At 33.1% G+C, this 23,752-nt stretch overlaps 3 protein-coding genes and 2 pseudogenes across 3 annotated transcripts in view; 1 reads left to right on the forward strand and 4 right to left on the reverse strand.

Moving 5' to 3' along the window:
• On the forward strand, window positions 1-13,652 carry LOC134258089 (uncharacterized). The gene is made up of 10 exons (XM_062740655.1): window positions 1-324; window positions 636-749; window positions 1,338-1,409; window positions 8,853-8,918; window positions 9,536-9,659; window positions 11,343-11,449; window positions 11,722-11,813; window positions 12,120-12,212; window positions 12,433-12,550; window positions 13,445-13,652. Exons 1-10 carry the CDS (start codon window positions 115-117, stop codon window positions 13,634-13,636), a joined length of 1,188 nt encoding a protein of 395 aa, XP_062596639.1. The 5' UTR covers window positions 1-114; the 3' UTR covers window positions 13,637-13,652.
• The window catches only part of LOC134258090 (uncharacterized), a 22,871-nt gene continuing 4,779 nt past the window's right edge, over window positions 5,661-23,752 (reverse strand). Inside the window, exon 2 of the mRNA XM_062740656.1 lies at window positions 5,661-7,373. Coding sequence (XP_062596640.1) covers window positions 5,661-6,818 — 1,158 coding nt within the window. The 5' untranslated portion in view covers window positions 6,819-7,373. The remainder of the gene's footprint in view (window positions 7,374-23,752) is intronic.
• On the reverse strand, window positions 16,935-18,281 carry LOC134258079 (tripartite motif-containing protein 3-like; annotated as a pseudogene).
• On the reverse strand, window positions 22,046-23,106 carry LOC134258082 (uncharacterized; annotated as a pseudogene).
• LOC134258083 (uncharacterized) overlaps window positions 23,189-23,752 on the reverse strand; it is an 8,898-nt gene continuing 8,334 nt past the window's right edge. The window contains exon 2 of the mRNA XM_062740649.1: window positions 23,189-23,463. Coding sequence (XP_062596633.1) covers window positions 23,189-23,463 — 275 coding nt within the window. The remainder of the gene's footprint in view (window positions 23,464-23,752) is intronic.

Raw genomic sequence — 23,752 nt, forward strand, 5'->3', positions numbered from 1 at the left:
GTGCTTCTGCAGTAAAGCTATCAGTAATTTAATCACAGGAAGCAAAGATGTAAATTTTGATGATCCTTGGTCAAAACGTAGAATTAGGTGGGGTATAGCTATGATTCATCTGGCATGTATTCATTCAACTTTTTGTATACAATGTATATTACCAAAACAATTTCCAGCTATATATTTTACATTTATCAACTGAGATTTTCATTTAACCATGACCCTATATTCTACAGATCATATCACATCTTCATGGATGTTTGTGGTGTGGTATCGGAGGAATCATTACAAGAAAATCTTCTCCTGATTCTAGAGGTTCTGAATGTATTTTTGGTGAGTGCACTCAGAAAAAAGTTACTGAAGCAATCATCTTCAGTAAATTCAACATATAAAATGTAATATGGAAAAGGTTAAATATTATCATTCCCTTGCAATAGAGTTGAAGGGAATACTTGTACAGTAATGTAATCGTGTGGGTTTGTGGGTGAAAGGGTGAGCAAGTCTGTGTGAAACAAAAATGTCAGAAATTGATGTAGAATGTTGCCTTGATTTATAGATATGCTCTTTGCGACATGATGCTCTGCTTTTTGGTGCCCTTGAACCCTATAAATACAGACTGTAGTTTTCATAATTCTTTTACACAGGCCTTTGGTTATGTCCAGTTGTCCACTACAGATAAATTACAGCCTCATATCCAGTCCACACCGGTACTGACCAGCATAAACAGACAGCCAACACAGGATATTGCATCACGGGTGGTGAGTAAAGTTAAAAATAACCAATACAGGATATTACATCACAGGTGTAATTAACAATAACAAGCACAGGATATTACATCACGGGTGGTGAGTGCAATTAAAAAATACTTCCCTATGTCACAATTGTATAATGTGATTCCTAGTTTGCTGTAATCTCTAGCTTTTTGAAATCACACGTTTTCATACGTGGTTAATTTTTGTTGCTTTTATGATATGAAGAGACAGAAAAATTCATGTCCTCCAAAAAATTTTAACTCACTTACAAATCCAAAAGGAATTCATAGGACTTGTCATTAAAAATTTATAAAGTTCATGCTTTTTCTAACTCAATGAACCTTGAAAATAAATTCCACAGAGGAGGTAATTTTTCCATTATAAATTATAAAATTTTACCATTTAAAAATATTTTTTTTTACCCTTACAGTTTCATAATTCTTTAACTGGATACTTCTTGTGATTAAACAATGTTAATTACCAGTTATTAAGAAATCTTTGGCAATATTTGAAATAATTCAAATACGTCTGCAAAGATTTGCATATACATGTACATAGAGATAGCATTAAGAGCCAGGCTCTATTTTTTTTCAGTTTGGTATAGAAACAAAGACCACCCCTATCCCAGCCACAGACAGACCTGTCATAGCTTCCTCTGTCCAGAAGGTAGGCATACTTCAATACAGAAAAAATATATACAAAACAAAAAGTCATTCTCTTGGAGAATTATTTTGGACCTCAATTACAACAACTGTTATTTCTTAAAGATTCTTTGAAGTTGGTAAAAATTTCGCTGATAGCTAGATTAAGTAAATTAATTTGAATCATTGTTAATTGTTTTTCCTCAGTTTTACAGAGACCATTTTAAGACGTTCGAGACCTAAAGACTTAAAGCAAGCTTTTTTATTTTTATAAAAGCAATTATATATGAGCTGCATTTCTGAAAATTCTATTTTGCTGTTAAAATGCTCTTATGATAAATTTATACATGTATTATAATCCTTTATGATCAATAAGACTCAAATGAAGTATTAATTTATTTCAGAAGAAATAATTATGTCTGTACAATGGAATATATGTAGTAATACATGTAGTATATTTTATAAGAAATCAATATTGTACAGAAGGAAAATAATGTAATTTTGCTTTAATCAAAGCTTTAAAAAGTTCTTCCATTGCAAATTTGAACAACAGAAGTTTAAAAATGTTCTTTATTTCTGTAATTGAAATAGTTAATTATAATATTGCAACAAAACTTTCTGACATCAAATTTGCAGCTCATATTGCTTTAAATGAGAAAATGACCAGGAGCTGTTTTTTTTAGGGGGAGGGTGTCAAAAAGTTTAGGATAAACAACATGATAAAGTGCTTCTCCAGGCAGAAGTCACCCGCGTGGCGCAGTGGTTAGAGCGTCTGCTCTAGAGTCGCGAAGTAAGGATTTAATCCTTACGTGGCAGGTTCGAATCCCACTGTGGGACGTGGAGACCTGTCCTTTGGATGAGACCGTTAAAACCGAGATCCCGTGTCACAGTAGGTGCTGGCACGAAAAAGATCCCTCCCTGCTCAATGGCCCTAAATGCCGAGTATACACCCATTCTCAATATAAGGGCACAAATGCCTCTCTGATTTTTTAAAAAATGAAGTTCAAGAAAACAATTTTTCTATCAATTATCTTTGAAAGAAAGTATCTGAAGATTTTGTTTCCAGATTTTTTTCATCAAATTATAATACATGGAATAATGACAAGACGATAAAGCAGAGGGTGATTTTATTCAGAAATGTAGCTTGAAATGTACGTTACTCTTTCTTCAATGTCCAAAAAGATATGTAAAAAAAATGTACAGTAGTCATTAAAATCACAATTGAAATAGCTCATCTTAACACCAGCATATCCTACCAACTCTGTCAGCAACACATTTTCTCGGCATAAGACCGTGCGTTTGATTTTTTCCTTTCAAAAAACAATGGTTACTTTTTGATCCAAATGTATAAAAACATTTTTTAAATATATGCTTTAAATTCTTCTCTCTGTTTTGTTTAGAGCGATCAGTTTTGGAATCTTGTCATTTTCTATAGATACTGGAACCTAACATGTACATGTAGTAAAATTCTATTTTGTAGTTACTGTCTTTCTTAACATATATCCATGCCGATTTAGAAAACTACGTAAATGTAACGTACATTTCAAGATATATTTCTGTTTAATAAAATGCTTAAAATTCATCTAAAAATTCATCGTTTTGTTTCAGTTTATTAAAAAAAGATTCTCTATGTAATCACATTGTGTTATATGTCGCAATCACAATTATAAAGACACGATTGCCTCAGAATATGAGTAGGTAACGTACATTTCAAGCTTGTAATAATATGTAAATTAGTGATAAGAAATTTTTGAAAAAAAAGCAATTATTGACATAAAAATCATTTTAATGAAGCGTTTTAAGGCAGTAATATAAGAAATCATAATGTAACAAACGAGGTTATTTGTCATCAACTATATGAATGTCACGTCACTTCGGTAACGTTCATTTCACATATTATTGGAGAGTCCCCTCCACCTCAGTTCATTACTATTCTTTTGTGCTGTTTCGCTGAAATTGACACCGGTTGTAGCCTGGTTATTTCTACCTGTGTGCAAGGGTACAGCCAAAAAATATAAGAGTCAGACGTATTTTGCTATGATCTAACAAATGTTCGTGTTTGGCCATTGAAACTTGACATAAATCTATTCCGAATATATTCATCGACAGTTTGTTAACAATTTCATTTAGTATGTTGCAACTTCGTTTTTCAAAACACAAGCATACGTGCTTTTCAGCAGATCTGGAAAAATATAACCCAAAATGCAATAATTCAAACAAAACTGAGTATTGTGTGCCTTTCAGTATTTGAAATGTACGTGACCGTCTTGTGTTCTGGGTTTAGGCCTATTTGTTTCTTTTTTTCTATTTTTTGTTTCTTTTTTTTCCAATTATAAGCCCATGCATACCTTGTTTTAAATTATCAACAACAATTAAATTAATATTGACGAAAAGTCGCATATTAAAAGTAAACAAACTGCAAAAAGGTTGCCAAAGATGAATTTAAGACACTTTGAAATAAATTTTCTAGCATGTGGTAACAGTCTAAAACATTTAGGAGGATTTGGGGTGCATTTAGATGGATTTATGTGGCCAGTTGTCAAATGGATTGTAACGATAATTTTGTTTCGCTCGTGTAAACGCAATTCATTGACTAAATTAAAAAAAAATGTCAGTAAAAAATACGAAAAATGTACGTTACCATACGTAACGTACATTTCAAATATAAAAATCAATTCTCTTCCACAAGCGTACGGTAGACACGCAAGATATTGATACTATTCGAACTTGCATATGATAAGAAATGCATCATACAGGATTCGTATTCAGAAATATATACCAGGTATCAAAATTATATTACATATAATTGACCTTAATATATTTTTTTCCTCAGCAGAAACGTTTCTTTTCATTAATTTTGGGATTTAGCCGACCTACAACCTTTGAAACTTTCCTTTGTGTACACATTCGAGTGTATGAAAGTATGAGAATACATGAAAATTCGTGCGAGATTCACTTAATTCGAATTTCATGGTAACGTACATTTCAGTCACGTACATTTCAAATGATCACTTTTCATGTAAAAAATAATTTTTAATTGTGTTACGCAAAACGTCTTTGCCAGTTTACAGGATACAAGGGGTTGCTTATTCAGAGTCGTCTCATATTTTCTACTTAATATATATTCTTAATGGAAGAATATAGGTAACGTACATTTCTTTCTTATCTCTACGATTGAAAATGTCTTTCATTCCGTAAACATATTTATAAAAGTTGCTCAAATTGTTCAATTTCATGTTACATTATCTAAGTAGGAGTAATAAATCTATTGAAATTTCAAATTTAGCCCATCAGTAAATAAAGGAGAACAAAACTATCAGGTGTATAATCTTTGTGTTTGCTTGTAATGTGGTTGAAATAGAATTAAGCGACAGGGACATTGCACAATAAAAATTATTTATTATCACAAAGAAAATGTATTTATTGTTATGAAAAGAAATATATATGATACAAGGTTTAACTTATCAGAGAATTTTTACTTAAGAATCAACACTATATATTACACAGAGGGGATTCAGAATAATATTTGCCTCGGCGACAGTAACGTACATTTCAAATAGGCTACTATATTTGAATTTGGAATTCCTTAAATACCCTTTCAGATCGATAATTATATGAATTCTTATTCATTGTTATATGACTATTTATAATGTTGATTTAGAAATTACATCAGTGGTATTTCTTTTAAATGAAAATGAGGCGACATCATTTGAGCCCTTATATTGAGAATGGGTGATAGGACAAAATTTGCAGCTCTCCACTAGCAAGTGGTGGCGTCTCCATATGAGTGAAAAATTCTCAAGAGGGACATTAAACAATATGCAATCAATCAATCTCCAGGCAGAACAGTCTAAGACACTCCTCTGATACAGACATCATCTCATATTGCTGTCCTAGTGTTTACATCAAAATAGAAATGAAGGGTGTATGTGTCAGAGAATATTCTTGATCATATAAGGAATTTCAACATACTATGTATAATTTCTGACTGAGTATATGTTTTACAATTTTTTTATTTGGAACATTTTCTCATATTTTAATTGATTTGACTTGATAACTTTAGTCAATATATTTTATTTTTCATTTCATTATCGAACAACATACACCCTTATGAAAAAGGGAAAACTCATCAAGTGTTCCAGTTTGAAACATTTTCATGAAGATGATTTATTTTTTGTACATGTACATGTAATACGTCATTTAGAACACAAAGGTATGACACATTTATAACCTGCATTATGTTCATTCAGATTTTAAACTTTCAACATAATTATATTCACTGCAGATATTTGATTTTCTTCACTTGTTGGTTCATAACTTGAACAACAAACAGATTGTCATTTGTATCTGTACACAGTCCATCGGGATAAACCAGTCCACAGTCTATGTAACGGAGGAACTGTCCATCCTGGTCTATAATGTGGACACAGTCATTGTTAATATCAGCTGTAAGGATGTGACTCTGACTGTCTGTGGTGATTCCTCTTGGATTGAATGATTTGTTCTTTGGAGCAGGAGTATGTCCAGTGTACCTGAATCTCAGTTTCCCGACCTGATTGACCACCACTACTGCTCCAGCTCCAATGTCAGACACACAAATATCCAGGTTCCTGTTCTCAGTAATATATCTACGATAGGGACCATGGGAAAAGAAAGGTTTACCTTTATCATCAAACTGAATGGTTTGTTTCTCTGTGGAGCCAGAGTAACAGACAACTTTTGTTTGTTTGTAATCATCACTGCTCATGATAACCAGGAGGTCACCAGAGGAGGTACTACAGACACCTGCAGGTTTCCAGTTCTGTAGTCTGATCACCTCCTCTATCTTCTTATTCTTCACAATGTTCACAGTTCTATCACTGTAATCAGTATAAACTAGATCTCCACTTTTTGTCACTGCAATGTCCCATGGTCTTTTCTCTGACTTGGTTCTGATTGACTTGAGTAGTGATCCCTGATTGATGCTGAAGAGTGTCATGTTGTAGTCTTCTCCACTTGTCCAGATTTCTTCATCACTCAGACAGGCCACATTGTAAAGTTCTCTATACCCAGTGTCTATGGTGGTGACAGTCTCTGGTTCATCAAGCAGCTGTTTGACAGGAGGAGAGTTTCCAGCTTCATCTGATTTCTGATGTATCTCCTTCATGCTGTAGCCATTCTTTTCTATAGAAAGGGAAGTTAATGATAAAGCTCCAAACAGCTTACTAAGTTGCTCTCCATTGATTTTTTCCTGAGTGAATGAGGATGAGGAGAGAATAATTTGATGGGGTAGCTGTTTATATCTATCTACATTGAATGTAGCGCTTAATAGTTTTGAAATATCACGAGAAGTAAAAGCTTTATCAATTGATTGGATTTCATCCTTGATTTCAATAATTTTCTCGTTTATTTCATCCAGATGTTTCTGTAAAGTTCGGAACTGTGTGTTTTTCATGGCATCAACTTCAGCTTTAAGTTTCTTGACTTGACAAGTTTGTCAATTTCTCTGTGCCAGTCCTCTCCATGTTTTGTTATGGCTGTTGAGAGATCTCCATATTCCTTTTCTAACTGACTCATTCTGTTTTGTACATCAGAGGCAATGTCCTGGTAGGTTGGATAAATTACATCATTTAATTCAGTTTGATCTTTGGTTACCTTGTCTTTTCTTTCATTTAAAACTTCCAATATTTCTGATAATTTATGACCTAAATGTTGATCAGATGCAATACACTTATTGCAAACAGGAAAGTTACAGTGCTTACAGTACATTTTACATCGGCTTTTAACATGTGATGTACACTCAGGGAAGGGGGGTGTAGATTTTCTGTCCTTGAAATCAACAATTTTATGAGGTTTTGAGAGATCAGCTGAAGCATGTTCTCCCACACAGGCCTTACACAGGTTGACAAGACATGTATCACAATGCATCTGTACCACAGCGGTCTCACACAGGTCACATCTCATCACGTCCTGGGCACTGGTAAAGGGGTCCATGATTAAACTTTTAACTCTGAAATATAGAGTTAGTGTGACAATTATAAGTCAGTTTATCTTATGAAAACTTTATGAAAACTTAAATTTACATTAACTTTGTGAACTATATAACATATTGAACTTTGTTTTAACTTAATAAAGAGGCAAATTGCATTGGTAAATACTAGTTATATTTATACACTAAAATGATTTGTGTTGCAATTGATAATCAATTTTGATTTCTAAGTTGTTTCCTGAAAGACAGAGTGCCTTTTTTGGACAGAGAATTTCTTTTAATCGTGCTATTTTCCTTGAACTTGGGTAAAGTTACATTATCATCAGAAAGACAATAGTTCCATTCGTAGAAAAAAAATAGATACAGTAATTGTACAGTGCTCAAAATTGGAGAGTGACAAGAGGGTCAAATGTCATTTCTATATCTAGATCATGCAAATAAAAATTGTTTGAGAAATAGCTAGCAATTCATTCTCACATAATATGTACTTCCACACTTTTTTAATCAGTTTATGTCCAAAACTATAAAAAAGAATTTCTCTATTAAGATCAAACATTCTTGTTTTTGTTATCTTGTCCTTGGATCATTACAGAGATCAGCCATTTTATTCTTGCACATACTTGATCAACCAATGATTCGGTTATAAAAATAGGACACAAATCATGTTTACATGAATTCTTAAAATTGAATTTTCAAGGAAAATATTAGAACTTATAATAATGCAAATGTTACAAAATCAATGTAGATATTACCTGACTTTTGATGGTAATGGAATCCTGTTGCTAAATGTGTATCTATATCTATTATCTATGTCAAGTGACCCACATATCGTGTTTATACCTGTACAACCTTATTTTACTTCCTTGTAGAAGGGATTTAAAATTAAAATTGCAACGAAGTCATGCATATTTATTCTGCACCTTTTTCATGGAGATAGAGAAGATTAAAATATTGCAATTATAGTACCGTATATACTCGCCTATAAGTAGGTTCGCCTATAAGTCGGTTGTATTTTTTGATGTTGCTTTGGTGGGATTTGCTGTTGACCCGCTTATAAGTCGGTACATTTTTTGTCAAAATCGGATGCTAATTTCAAGTAAATCAGTAATGTTGATGTTTTAACCTGGTTTTATATTCATATTTTTCAAAATGACACTAATGTTTAATCATAAATTATTTGTAAAACGGCAATGCTCACTAAAATTACAAATAAAAGTTTTAAATAGGTAAAATCTTGTACTTTATATGTATAATCTAAGAATACATAAATTATCATATATTACATCCAAACATTTTCTTTGATAATCGTCAGAAATGCAAATAAAATACTAAATTTTAGCCTCCAGAAAAATATCTCTTGATGACGCACCCATAAGTCGGACATAGAGTGTTAGACCAATATTTAACTCCCAAAATACCGACTTATAGGCGAGTATATACGGTATCCATTATTTTCAATTTGCTTTGAAGAATTTATAATGTGACAAGTTATAATTTCAGGATAAGAGAAAGAATGAACTCTATGTGGATGTCATAGAAAAGATCACAAGTGTTATAAATGCTGATGTAAGTTTATTTATTTTTTGTTGTAATTTTATTTCTTTTCAATTTGACTACTCTATATTTTAAACAATAGTAGTGGTACATGTACTCCAAAGAAAGTTGAGAGCTATACAGTTTTACTTTGTAAATTCAAATGTCAATTGCAAATATCACATAAAAGCCACAAAATTTTTATGACAAGCAACCCTCATACATTAATATTTTTATATTCAATTTACTGACATATATGTAAAACTCTGCATTGAACTCTCTCCATTTGCAAATTAACATTCTCTTATTTTGAATAATTTTGCAATATTTTAAAAGAACTCAAGTTGATATTTAAACATATTGTATATAACATCCTTTGACAAAATGACTTTTACATTCTATATACTGTAAAAGCACAAATATCCGTGTGGGATTAAATTTTGTTTATTTCGTTGTTAACAACTATCAACAAAATTAAATCCCACATGAAATTTTATATGACTTTATATTGAATAGACTTACTCTCAAAACAACGAAATTAAATGCACACGAAACTATTTTTGATGACAAATCAACGTAATTTTGTCCCCACGAAAATAAGTGTTTTTACAGTATATTTTTATACATGTAAAACCACTTTTTCTTTGCAGGGGAGTGTTTCACGTCTTGAGGTCAGTGGTGCTATGAAGGTCAAAAACTTTCTCTTTGGCAGTCCACAGGTCAAGGTCATTTTAAACAACAACATCATAGTTCAGCGGAATTCCAGAATAAAAGGTATGAAATCAGAAACAAATGAATGAAGAACCTCAAACATTTCAAGTGTGTTTTTCAACTCAGTCACATTACATCTAAGCACTCTAATTATACCCCCAGCAAACGAAGTTTGGGGGGTGATATAGGAATCTCCTTTTCCGTCCGTCTGTCTGTCTAGCTGTCCGTCTGTCTGTGCAAACGTGTCTAGTCAATATCTTTCTTACGGAGGAACATTAGAATCTAATACTCCACACAAAGATTGCTCATGATATAAGGGTGTGTCATGACCTTGACCCAAGGTCATTTGGGGAAGTTCAAGGTCACTGGAAGAAAAAATTCATAATTTGTGTCTGGTCCATATCTTTCTTATGGATAAACTTGGTAGGTTCTAATTTCACACAAAGAAGGGTGTGTCATGACCTTAAACCAAGGTCATTTAGGGAAGTTCAAGGTCACTGGAAGAAAAATTTCAGAATTCGTGTCTGGTCCATACCTTTGTTATGGATAAACTTGGTAGGTTCTAATTTCACATGAAGATTGCTCATATCCTAATGATGTGTCATGACCTTGACCCAACAGGGCTCGACAATAACTTTTTTCCCTACTTGTCCATTCGGACAAGTGACCAAGATATTTACTTGTCCGAACTTCACTTGTCCGAAAATTTTTCAATGAATGTCTTGTTATGTCAACTTGAAAACAATTAAAAAATTAAATGTGCTTGTTATTGATAAATAATACAAACACATATAAAACTAAATTTTATCTAGACTTCCTGTCCTGACAATAGCATAAATGTGCGCAAGTGAATCTGTAATATCAATCAAATATATTCTAAACTCGCAAACGTCGTGAGATCCACGCCATGCAATAGTATGGCTGCAATTAGTGAACATCGATCCCGATCAAGTGTGAACTTACATAGCGTTTGATATCGGGATCGAAATTCAGGTTTATGTACTGCTTCCGTTTATATTCGATAAACTTTACAATAGTTGGGTTTCACTCGGCACACCTCGGCCGATTACATCAAAAGTCATTTGATGTAGGGTACCGTAGTCAGCCGAGGTGAGCCGAATGGTTGGGTTTTTGTTTTATTATTATTATTTGAAGACTTCTTTACAAAGAAAAATCACTTGTCCAATCGGACAAGTGCCCAGCAATATTCACTTGTCCGAAATTTTTTTTCATTGGTACTGGACAAGCGAACAAGCGTTCATGTGGAGCCCTGCCCAAGGTCATTTTGGGAAGTTCAAGGTCACCGGAAGAAAAAATTTATAATTTGTGTCCAGTCCATATCTTTCTAAGGATAAACTTGGAAGGTTTTAATTTCACACAAAGATTCCTCCTGACATTAAGATGTGTCATGACCTTGAACCAAGGTCATTTAGGGAAGTTCAAGGTCACTGGAAGGAAAATTTCAGAATTCGTGTCCGGTCCATATTTTTTTAATGGATAAACTTGGTAAGTTCTAATTTCACACAAAGATTGCTCATAACCTAAGGGTATGTCATGCCTTTGGCCCAAGGTCATATGGGGAAGTTCAAGGTCACTGGAAGAAAAATTTTATAATTTGTGTCTGGTCCATATCTTTCTTTATTATGGAAAAACTTGAATCCCACGGGGAGTATTTTGTCCCGTTTGGACAGTTCTAGTTTACAATTTGTCATTTTGTAAATTTTCTATTTACTTTTATTACTTCAGCTTATGGAGACAATGTCCAGTTGGATAACTGTGTGTTCCATGAATCTGCCAAAGTGGACAATGTGGACACACCCAGTATACTGACTATCTGTCCTCAGATAGGAGAGGTATGTTAATGTCTCAGGATAGTTCACAAGATCATAACAGATGTATTGTCTCTTTCACTAGGATGTTGTCACTTTCACTAGCATGTTGTCACTTTCTTTAGCATGTTGTCACTTTCACTAGCATGTTGTTACTTTCATTAGCATGTTGTCACTTTCACTAGCATGTCGTTTCTTTCCTAGCATGTTGTTTGATTCAGCAGATAGGTAATAGCTAATTGATCAGGATTACCAGTCAGTGTCCTATGTTTTATATGTTACAATTCTACTTACAGTTTACATTGATGTCCTACTCTGTCAGTGGAGAAAGCAGCATTACCTCCCCTTTTCATTTTGTCTCCTCAGTCCAGCCACTAGAACACAGCAGGTCATACAACTGTATTCTGTCAATTTTAAAGCAGAAGCATTTATTATTATTATTATTATTAATACATGCTTTCAGATAATACGTAGAGAGTAGGAAGAAGTTCTGTTATCAATTTTATGCTTTCAAGGGGTATTTAGAGTTAATTAGTACACATTCATGTATGTCTTTTATTCATAAATTCATTTCATGTGAATTCTAATTTCACATAAATTTTCATAAAATCAGTTTTAGATCCTAATCACAATAAATTTGATTGAATATGCAGCAATAATACCACCCTTAAGCTTTATGTTTATTTTATTTCAGGGATGTGATGGTTTGTCTGAGGATAAAAAACATGTTTCCTGTCACCTCTGTCAACCTTAGATTAAAGTTTGGGGTCCCTCAGTCGGTGTCCAAGTAAGTTATCCAAATGAATGTATGTGTTTACGTGATAGAATGTGAAATTAGAGTTAAGATAAATAATCGTTAATACATAAATGCATGTATGACTTGTGCACTAAAACTGGATATATGTAGAAACCTAGCAATTTTTAATTGAGTAATTTTATAAATATTGTATACACTGTACTTTTGCTGCAAGTATGTTATTATATCCGTTATATTTAATTGACTTTAGCATTTCTCAGCACCTAGACAGCAGTGAGCAAACAGCCACACTGGAAAAGACAGACAGTACCATTCTATGGAAGCTAAAATCACTGGCTCCTCACACTGAATCTGTCGCTCAGTTTCGGGTACGTCAAATCTACATGTTTCTCATATAAAATTGGTTTGATGTACATCAATATTTTTTTTGGTATTTTAACAGTTTATTGATGATTGCATTGAAGCAGCATTTTGCGAGCAGTTTTGCAGATCACAACAAATTTTTCTGTTTTGTACCGACCCTCTGATAAGAGAGATAACTTTCAAAGTACAAAATATGAATACTACTCAAGAGACCTCTGAGTAGTCAATTCAATGAAATCTAACATATGATGGAAACATTAATTTTTATTTCTTTTGCTAATTTCTTTGTAATTGTTTTATTATATTTAACAATAAAACATTTAAATCCCACATCTAGAGCCTTGTAAATTGAATAAGTTAAATCTTTTTAAGGCCCATTTTAAAAATGGTTTAATGTTTCAAGTACTTAATTCAGCATTTTCATTAATGTGACTTTTTTTCACATGAAGAAATATTTAGAAGAAAGATAACTCCTCCTCAAAGATGTATTTTATTCTTACAACCACAAACAACATTGTGATTTTCTTACTTAAGAAGCATTGCTTCATCATGTTTTCTAGCATGATTTTAATAGGTATGATACCAAGTATCATTTTCATATGTACCTCATATATTAAATTTAATGTTGTGATAATAAAGCGTTACTCTTTCTGTTCTCTGTGTTCAATTTCTTCATATCATATGATCTGACATAAAAATCATTTCTGAAAAAAAATAAGCAGTGCTTCATAATTCAAACTATTTTCCTATTTTCTTTTATGTTATTGTTGTTTATGATAATCAATATTACAAATTTTAAATTTTCTGTAGTGAAATTTATAGCAGAGGGTCGGGACCCCTTAAATTCTTATCCAGGTATAATGTAACACTAGGTTTTTCTACTTCATTCTTGTTTTTAGTTGATAAGTCAAAGCGGTGCACTAAACAGGGAAGACGTTGGACCTCTTAGAATGGAGTTTGAAATTTCTGGCCATCTTCTCTCAGGGATGAAGATAAAAACTGTGAAAATTGTAAATCAAGAGCAGACAACTCCCCAGAAGTGGTTGAGATACATAACTGTCAGTGATTCATTTCTTGTCAAACTTGTGTAGCAATGTAAACGAAGAGTAAATAGGCAAACTAAAGGTGTAATAAGACAAAATGTACAATTTATTTTTGTGAAAGTTTATTAAATTTTTTTTTATTATTACAAAGTGTACAATTTGTTTTTGTGACAGAAAAGTACATTTATTAAAATCCCATTTGAAACTTCAGTATCCTCACTCATTTGTTCAAATAGAGACATACTGTATGGTAATAGCAGAAATCTTAATGTTTCACGAAACCCTCTCATTTTCCTTCCTGGTTCCTACATTTAAAGAACTTTATTCGGTAATAACCAATATTTGCCCCCAAAATCAAACTTTGATGGAGATATATTTAATTAAGTTCTTAAACAGGGGAGTATATGCTGACTTCAAAGCACTGAATATTTTCATAAGTAATGACGCCATATGTACATAATGACGTCACAAATATGACGTAAATTTCAGTTTTTTATGAATTTTACAGAAAAATGTACATATTTTGTCGATATTTTGAGTAAAAGTCACCGAGCGCATGTGTGTTCAGGATCAATATTTAAATATAATGTGTAGAATGATAATATCAATGAAATATGTCAATATTGTTCCTGAACAAACTTGCGCTCTATTAATTTTAAAGCTAAAATTGTTTAAATTTTGTCCATTTTGTCCTCTCTGAAAAAGGATATAAAATTGGACTAGTTTGTGACGTCATAAAAACAAAAATTGTGAATAAACTGCTTTGACACTATAATATTTTCTGTTAATTTATATTTCTCATACAATTTATTGAATTCAGCACATTTCAGGAAGTTTTCAAAATTTGACTTTTGTGGGGGCAAATGTATGCAATATACCGCATATAGTTCTTTACAGTGTTGTAAAAATTTACGGATTACTGTATAGAGGAAAAATTCTCGCCCTGTTTTATTAGTTTACCTGAGCTGAAAGCTCAAGTGAGCTTTTCTGATCACCCGTTGTCCGTCGTCCGTACGTCTATAAACTTTTCACATTGTCAACTTCTTCTCAAGAACCACTGGACCAATTTTAACCAAACTTGGTATAAAGCATCCTTGGGTAAAGGGGAGTACAAATTGTTAAAATGAAAGGCCAAGTCTACTCAAAGGGGAAATAATAAAAAAATGTAGGGTGGGGTTATAAAAACAAGAGACCCATGGGCCACCTCACTCACCTGAGAAGCTTTGACCATTCAATTTGTAACCAGATTTCCCCCCTTGTAATACCTATTGGGACCCCATAGTACTCCACGGGTCATAATTTGGACAATTTAAAATCTACACTACCCAGGATGTTTCCACAAAAGTTTCAGCTATTCTGGCTATGCAAGTAGTTCTTGAAAAGAAGATTTTTAAGTTATTTTCATAAATATTTCTATATGGTTTAATTTTACTTGTAACATGTCATTTGATTGGATAAAAGATTTATCCATTTTGTGTAACATAACTTGCCTACATCACAATGAGTTATGTCAAAAACGTATTACTCCGCTTGACATTACTTTTAAAATTTAATCATTGTGAAGCCTTGTTCTGGGAGAAAAATTGTCTCATTGTCTGCACTAAAATTAAATTATAAGGAATGAAGCTTATTTCAACTAATATTTGATATAACAAAACTTGGGACAGTTTATGCTTTTTATAAACCGTTTGCGGTTTATAAAGTGTAAATTGTCCCAATTTATGTAATATCGTATAAAATAAGTTGAAATAAGCTTCATTCCTTAAGTAAAACTTTGATTCCCCATTGTGGCCCCACCCAACCCCCAGGAGTCATCATTTCAATAATTTAAAATCTACACTACCCAAGGATGCTTCCACATAAGTTTCATTTTTTCTGGCCCAGTGGTTCTTAAAAAGAAGATTTTTTAAGATTTCTCCTATTTATTTCTATATAAAACTTATTCCATATTGTGGCCCAGCCCAACCCCTGGGAGTCATCATTTGAAAAATTTAGAATCTACTTTACCAAAGGTTGCTTTGATATAAGTTTCAGCTCTTTGGGCTCAGTGGTTCCTGAGAAGATTTTTAAAGATTTTTCCTGTATAAATCTAAGTCAAACTTTGGTTCCCTATCGTGGCCCCACCCAACCCCTTGGGTCATGATTTGAACAATTTCAATCTACACTACCCAAGGATGCTTTGATAAATATAAGTTTCAGCTTTTCTGACCCAGTGGTTCTTGAGAAGAAGATTTTTTAATGACCCCACCCTATTTTTGTCTTTTCTTGATTATATCCCCTTGTGAGAGGACCAGGCCCTTCATTTAAATAATTTGAACTCCCCTTTACCCAAGGATGCTATGTACAAAGTTTGGTTAAAATTGGCCCAGTGGTTCTTGAGAAAAAGTTGGAAATGTGAAAAGTTTACAGACGGACAGAGAGACGGATGGATGTGATCAGAAAGCTCAATTGAGCCTTTGGCTCAGGTGAGCTAAAAATCCTCTTTTCAAGAATCACTGGGCCAGAAAAGCTGAAACTGCATCCTGGAGTAGAGTAGCTTCTAAATTGACCCCTATGGGGTATGGCGGGGTCACAATAGGGAATCTTTTTACATTGAAATATATAGGAAAAATCTTTACACATCTTCTTCTCAAGAACCACTAGGGCAGAAGTTCTGAAACTTATGTGAAAATATTCTGGGTATATTTTATATAGTATAGATTTTCCATTCTCCAAATAATGATCCCTTGGAGTAGGGCAGTGTCATAATTGGTATTACAAAGGGGAAATCTAAAGAATAGTATGACCAATGTTACTCAGGTGAGCGATGTGGATGGGCCTTTTGTTTTTGCCCCTTTCGCCAAACTTTCAATTTAAAATGGGGCGAATTCAAAGAACCAGTATAATTTCTAAAAACAAAATTGTGATTGGGCGAATTTAAAACGGGGCAAAATTGTTTGCAAGTGTAAAGGGCGAAAACAACCCTGTATACAGTATTTTGTATTTTCCTAAATATTTTTATCATAGCCCGTACGTATTTTTGATTGGTATATTGTCATTATTAATTTCATATTAGCACAAAGTTAACATTGTACAGCGCTTAAAATCTCTTTATGATGTTGCACTTTATAAATTTATAAAATATTAATAGTAATAACTTAACATGCAGATTATTTGTTTTATTGTTAACAAATGATTTGAATCTGTCAACTTAAGTGATATGTTTTTAATATATACATGTATATATGTTTTTACAAAGTTGTTAAACAAACAAATAAAGTGTCGAAAACGCCCTCTATTTGAAGACGACAAACTCATTCAAGTAATGCAGCTTGAACATTTTCATGAAATGAATTTATTATTATTTTTTTAAATTTTAACACTTAAGAACGCTAAATTATGAAACTTTCATAATCTGCATAATGTTCATACAGATTTTAAAATGATTGACTTCAAATCACTGTAGATATTTGATTTTCTCCACTTGTGATTTTCTACACAGAGCAACAAACAAATTGTCATTTGTATCTGTACACAGTCCCAGGGGTTCAATCGGTCCACAGTCTATGTAACAGAGGAACTGCCCATCTTGGCCTATGATGTGGACACAGGTATTGTTAGAATCAGCTGTAAGGATGTGACTCTGGCTGTCTGTGGTGATTCCTTGTGGATTGAATGGTTTGTTCTTTGGAGCAGGAGTATCTCCAGTGTACCTGAATCTCAGTTTCCCGGCCTGATTGACCACCACTACTGCTCCATCTCGACTATCGGAAACACAGATATCCAGGTTCCTGTTCTCAGTGATATATCTTTTATATCTACCTGGTGAAAAGAGAGGTTTACCATTACCATCAATTTGAATGCTTTGTTTTTCAGTGGATCCAGAGTAATAGACAACTTTTGTTTGTTAGTAATCATTACTGTCCATGATTACCAGGAGGTCACCAGATGAGGTACTACAGATACCTTTAGGTCTCAAGTTTTGTAGTCTGATCACCTCCTCTATCTTCTCATTCTTTACAATGTTCACAGTTTTATCATCATAATCAGTATAAACTAGATCTCCATTTTTTGTCACTGCTATATCACATTGCCAATTCCCTGACTTGGTTGTGATTGACTTGAGCAGTGATCCCTGACTGATGCTGTAGAGTGTTATGGTGTTGCCATATCCACGTGTCCAGATTTTTTCATCACTCAGACAGGCCACATTGTAAAGTTCTTTATACCAAGTGTCTATGGTGGTGACAATCTCTGGTTCATCAAGCAGCTGTTTGACTGGTGGAGAGTATTCAGCTTCTGGTGATTTCTGTACTGTCTTCATGCTGTAGTCGTACTTTCCTGTAGATGAGGAAGTTAAGGATAAAGCTCCAAACAACGTACTCAGTTGCTGTCCATTTACTCTTCCTTGAGTGAATGTAGTTGAGGAGGGAACAATTTTATGTGGTAGCTGCTTATACTTATCTACATTGAATGTATTGCTAAATAGTTTGGAAATATCACGAGAAGAAACAGCTATATGAATTAAATTGATATCTTCTTTGATTTCCAATATTTTCTTGTTTATTTCATCCAGATGTTTCTGTAGAATTTGTTACTGTGTATTTTTCATTTCATCACCCTCAGCTTTAGGTTTCTTGACGCGTTTGTCAATTATTCTGTGCCAGTCTTCTCCATGTTTTATTATTGCAGTTGAAAGATTTTCATGTTCTTTTTCTACATCAGAGGCAATTTCCAGGTAGATTGGAAATATTGTTTCATTTAATTCAGTTTGTTTTTTCAATAGCATGTTTTTTCTTTCATCCAACACCTGCAATATTTCTGATAATTTATGACCCAGATGATTTTCAGATGTAATGCACTTGGTGCAAACTGGAATGTCACATTCATTGCAGTACACTTTATATCGTTCTTTATCATGAGAGGTACACCCGGGGTAAAGAGGCGTTGATAATCTTTCCTTGAAGTCCACAATTTTATGAGGTTTTGAGAGATCAGCAGAAAAGTGTTCTCCCACACAGGCCTTACAGAGGTTGACAAGGCATGTGCCACAGTGCATCTGTACCACAGCGGTCTCACACAGGTCACATCGCATCACATCCTGGGCACTGAGGCGGGGATCCATGATGAAACTTGCAACTCTAGAGTGGAAGTGAAAACTTAGTTTAGTATAACTTATTATGTAAACTGATGGAAAAATGAAAATGTACATGAATAATAATTGTCCCCAGCTTTCAGGAAATTGAAAGAATATTAAACCTTAACCAGCTGTAGGTCTATCACAAAAACTTTGAACTTTTGAATTGAGAAAGAGTAGGACTTTCATATTTCACATGTGTATTATATAATGTACATGTGGCAAGACCTTTCCATATGCATTAATTTTTTTTGTCCCTTAATATATGTAACTGAACTTAAATTTTGACCTCCTTTTAAAAAAATTGTACATTGTTCATAACTTTTAAATGAGAAAAGATAGATAGGCCTTCATATTTTACAGTGCATTCAATAATGTGACAAACCTTTCTAAATGCCCTATGATATTTGACATCATGACCTTGAAAATCGATTAATCAAAACAATAAAATTAGTCAAAACTTTTCAATTAGTAAAGATAGGGCTCTAAATTTCACGTACTACAATACTTTTCAGAAAGTAGTATCACTTTTGACCACATGACCTTGATGTAAAACTCTGATTCACTCATCATTAACTTTGTACATTGGTCCAATCTTATGCACAAGAAAATTCTAGGCTTTCACATTTTTTCATGATTTTAATTTATGAGTTGAGGCCATGGTCTTAAATTAATGCCATTCAGATTTTTTTTTTTAAATTTTGGACATAATTCTTATTTAAACTAAGATTTAGATTTTTTTTTAAATCATGGACAAAAAGGCCGGACATACAAACAAAACAATTACAACATAACATAAATAAATGCATCAAACCCAAAATGACACCAAAAGCTGGGTGCACTTTCCCTGAAATTTGATTGCTATAGGGGCCTATATTTTATACATTATGACCTACATTTAAGTATAGCTTCAACCAACAGAGTATCAGTTAACCATGCAGATTACTAAATGTTCATATGTTCAGAGTTAGAGAACGAGATAATAATCAAAGTATGTTTTTATGCTAAAAAAAATGACATAAAAGACAACAGTTCCATTAAAAAAAAATAAATATTTGTACCGCTGAAACTGGAGACAAAACAAGGGGTGTAATCTTTATAATTGTTCCTGCAATTATTGATGTTGATTTAATAAATAAAAGATAAATCTTGAATTTGGATTATCTTATTGACTTAATTGTACCGACAGTTATGATTACATAAGATGGACCCCTCCTTTTTCCTTTGTTACAGAGCTCAGGCATTTTTCTCCCAAACCAATGACGCGTTGTAAAATACTTGAACAAAATATGTTTTCGTGAATGCTTAGAATAAAATGTACAAAAAAAAAAAAAATAAATTTATCATAATATACGATGTTACAATGTCATATTTGATATTACCTGACTTCAGATTTTAATAGCTGCTGTCCTATCAATCCTGATGCTAAACATACACTTTCTAGGCGTGTTTGTAATTTCTAGTTTACGTGACCCACATATGTGCCCTATGCCTGCACTTTTTTTAAAACTTCCATGTACAAGTGATTTTCTTTACTGCTCATTTCTTGATAACTGTGTTGTGCATATTTTCCTGCAATTTATTAAATGAAATAGAAGTAATAAATTATTGCAAAAATAATCAGTGATTTAAATACTGATTTAAGTTTATTCCTTTTCGTTAACAGCTCTATATACAATCGGTAATCCTCGGCTGGCTCCGCTACATGTACGCTTCTAATAGCAAACCAATGACGCGTTGTCAAAATACTTGAACAAAATATGTTTACGGGAATGCTTAAAATAAAATTTACCAAAAAAAAAAATCAAAATTTATCATAAATCGATGTTATAATGTCATATTTGATATAACGTAACCTGACTTCAGATATTAATGGCTGCTGTCATATCAATCCTGATGCTAAATGTCTTCTAACTGAAATTAATTTACACGTCAAATATGAAAAGAATTAGAAGTATACATTATATTCATTTACACGTCAAATATGAAAAGAATTAGAAGTATACATTATATTTTTTCTATACAGTAAAGGGACTAATATTTGTGGATGAAATGCGGTTTGAGAAAAATATATTTTTTCGAGGGCATTTGATTTTGTTGGTAAGTGAAAAAAACACCAACTTTTAGTATTGGATTTACATATTTCATGGGGCATGGAAAATCTCCATGACATTTGAATACAACAAACATTAACCCCTGATGAAAATAGCTAGGTTATTGCAAAGTTTAATACAGTCTGCAGAATTTAAAATGTGTTTCGATAATAAAATAACCTTGAAACACCCCCATGTAATTTGGCCCCTGTTCCTATAAACTTGTGAAAAAGTTTCTTTGTAGTGACGAGTCACCCCCTTCCCTAGATAAAAATCTGTTTTCTTTTTACCGTAATGCGTTTGACCATTTGTACGTACGATTATTTTGGTAACATGTGTACATTTTATTAATAATCAAGCCCTAATTCATTTTATATCATATATAAATGTTATTTTTATTCTAAATTAGATCAAGTTCATAGTTTTACCATCCCTATATATTCGACATGTTGTTTTTTCTATTTGAAAACATTTGCTTCCTGTTGATAATACGCAGTTTCTCTTCAATTTCCTTATCGATAATTTTGTCATTTCTTTTCGATGATTTCTCGTTTCCAAATCTATAATTTTCTAATTCATATTCGATAATTTATTTTGTTCTTATTCGATATTTAAACGATTTATATTTGATAAACATATGCTATGTTTATTGTTAAAAATAACATTCCTAATCGAAAGCATATAATTCGTATTCAATTTTTTTATTATTCTTATTTGATAAATCGATCAATTATTAATTTTATTACTCAAATACAATAATCAAATAAAAATTTTTAATATTAAGTACTTCTCAGTATAGTCTATGATTGATTGATTGAATATTGTTTACCGCCGAGTCGGTCAATTTTCAGCCATGTTTCGGCGGATAGTATAATATAAGAATCTCCTCTGATACAGACATCTTCTTATGCTGTGTCTGCGTGTGTACATAAAAATAGAAAAGAAGGGTGTGAGTGTGTGTCAGAGAATATTCTTGATTAATTGATTGTATGATGGAGAGCTGAAAAGTTTGTCCTGTTGAAATTAAAAATTTGAGTTAAACATATTTAATCCTGTTAATTAACCAACAAGTATTGTGTTGCATACTCCCTGCATATAAAGGGAGCAAACTGATTCAAAGGTGTCAAATAAATTTATTTTAAAAACACATTTAGAACACAAAGGTATGACACCTTTATCTGCATAATGAAAGGTGAGATATTAAAATGCCAACACTATTCTATCCCCTTTATAGTATACTAGTACTAATGGACTTCAGTGCAGATATTTGATTTTCTTCACTTGTCTATCTCCGTACTGAGCAACAAAGAGATTGTCATTTGTATCTATACACAGTCCCCAGGGATCACTCAGTCCACAGTCTATGTAACGGAGGAACTGTCCATCCTGGTCTATAATGTGGACACAATCATTGTTGAAATCAACTGTAAGGATATGACTCTGACTGTCTGTACTGATTCCCAGTGGATTGAATTGTTGATTCTTTAGAGCAGGAGTATGTCCAGTGTACCTGAATCTCAGTTTCCCGGCCTGATTGACCACCACTACTGCTCCAGCTCCAAGGTCAGACACACAGATATCCTGGTTCCTGTTCTCACGGATATGTTTTAGCAAAAAACTCTTGTATGAAAAGAGAGGTTTGCCGTTATCATCAAACTGAATGGTTTGATTCTGTGTGGAGCCTGAATAACGGACAATTTTTGTTTGCTTATAAGCATCATTCTCCAAGATAATCAGCAGATCACCCGATGGAGTGATACAGACAGCACGAGGTTTCCAATTCTGTAGTCTGATCACCTCCTCCACATTTATCTTACCATTCTTCACAATGTTCACAGTTCTATCGTTGTAATCGGTATAAACTAGGTCTCCACTTTTTGTCACTGCTATGCTAGAGTGTGTAGTCCCTGACCTGGTTGTATTGACTTGAGTAGTGATCCCTGATTGATGCTGAAAAGTTTCATTGTGCTGTCATCCCCACTTGTCCAGATTTCTTCATCACTCAAACAGGCCACATTGTAAAGGTATTCATAACCAGTGTTTATGGTGGTGACAGTCTCTGTTTCATCAAGCAATTGCTTGACTGAAGAAGAGGATCCAGTTTCATGTAATTTCTGTGATGTCTTTATGCTGTAACCTTTCTTTTCTGGGGATAGGGAAGTTAATGATAAAGTTCCAAACAGTTCACTGAGTTGCTCTCCATAAATTTTGCCTTGGGTGAATGTAGGTGAAAAAAGCGTTATTTTATGTGGTAGCTGTCTGTACTTATCTACATCAAATGTAGTGCCAAATAGTTTAATTGGAAACATCATTAGAAGTAACAGCTTTTTCTATTGAATTGATTTCATCTTTGATTTCAATAACTTTTTTGTTTATTTCATCCAGTTGTTTTTATAGAGCTTGAATCTGCATGTGTTTAATCTCATCATATTCAGCTTTTAGTTTCTTGACAAGTTTATCAATTTCTCTATGCCAGTCCTCTCCATGTTTTGTTATGGCTGTGAAGAGATCTCCATATTTCTTTTCTACCTGACTTATTCTGTTTTTTACATCAGATACAATGTCTTGGTAGGTTGGAAAAATAACCTCATTTAATTCAATATGATTTTTTCTTAGTTTGTCTTTTCTTTCCTCCAAAACTTCCAATATTTCTGATATTTTATGACCTATATGTTGATCAGATCCAATACATTTTATGCATACAGGAATTTTACAACGTTTACAGTACATTTTACAGCTCCCTTTCCCATGAAATGTACACCAAGGGTAGAGGCAAGTCGATTTTCTGTCCTTAAAATCAACAATTTTATGAGGTTTTGAAAAATCAGCAGATATATGTTCTCCCACACAAGCTTTACACAGGTTGACAAGACATGTATCACAGTGCATCTGCACCACAGCGGTCTCACACAGGTCACATCGCATCACATCCTGGACGCTGGTTCGGGGGTCCAT

Source organism: Saccostrea cucullata, unplaced genomic scaffold (assembly GCF_032062105.1).
Source record: "Saccostrea cucullata isolate Sc308-1 unplaced genomic scaffold, CSIRO_AGI_Scuc_v1 ctg7584, whole genome shotgun sequence".
Taxonomy (NCBI): domain Eukaryota; kingdom Metazoa; phylum Mollusca; class Bivalvia; order Ostreida; family Ostreidae; genus Saccostrea; species Saccostrea cuccullata.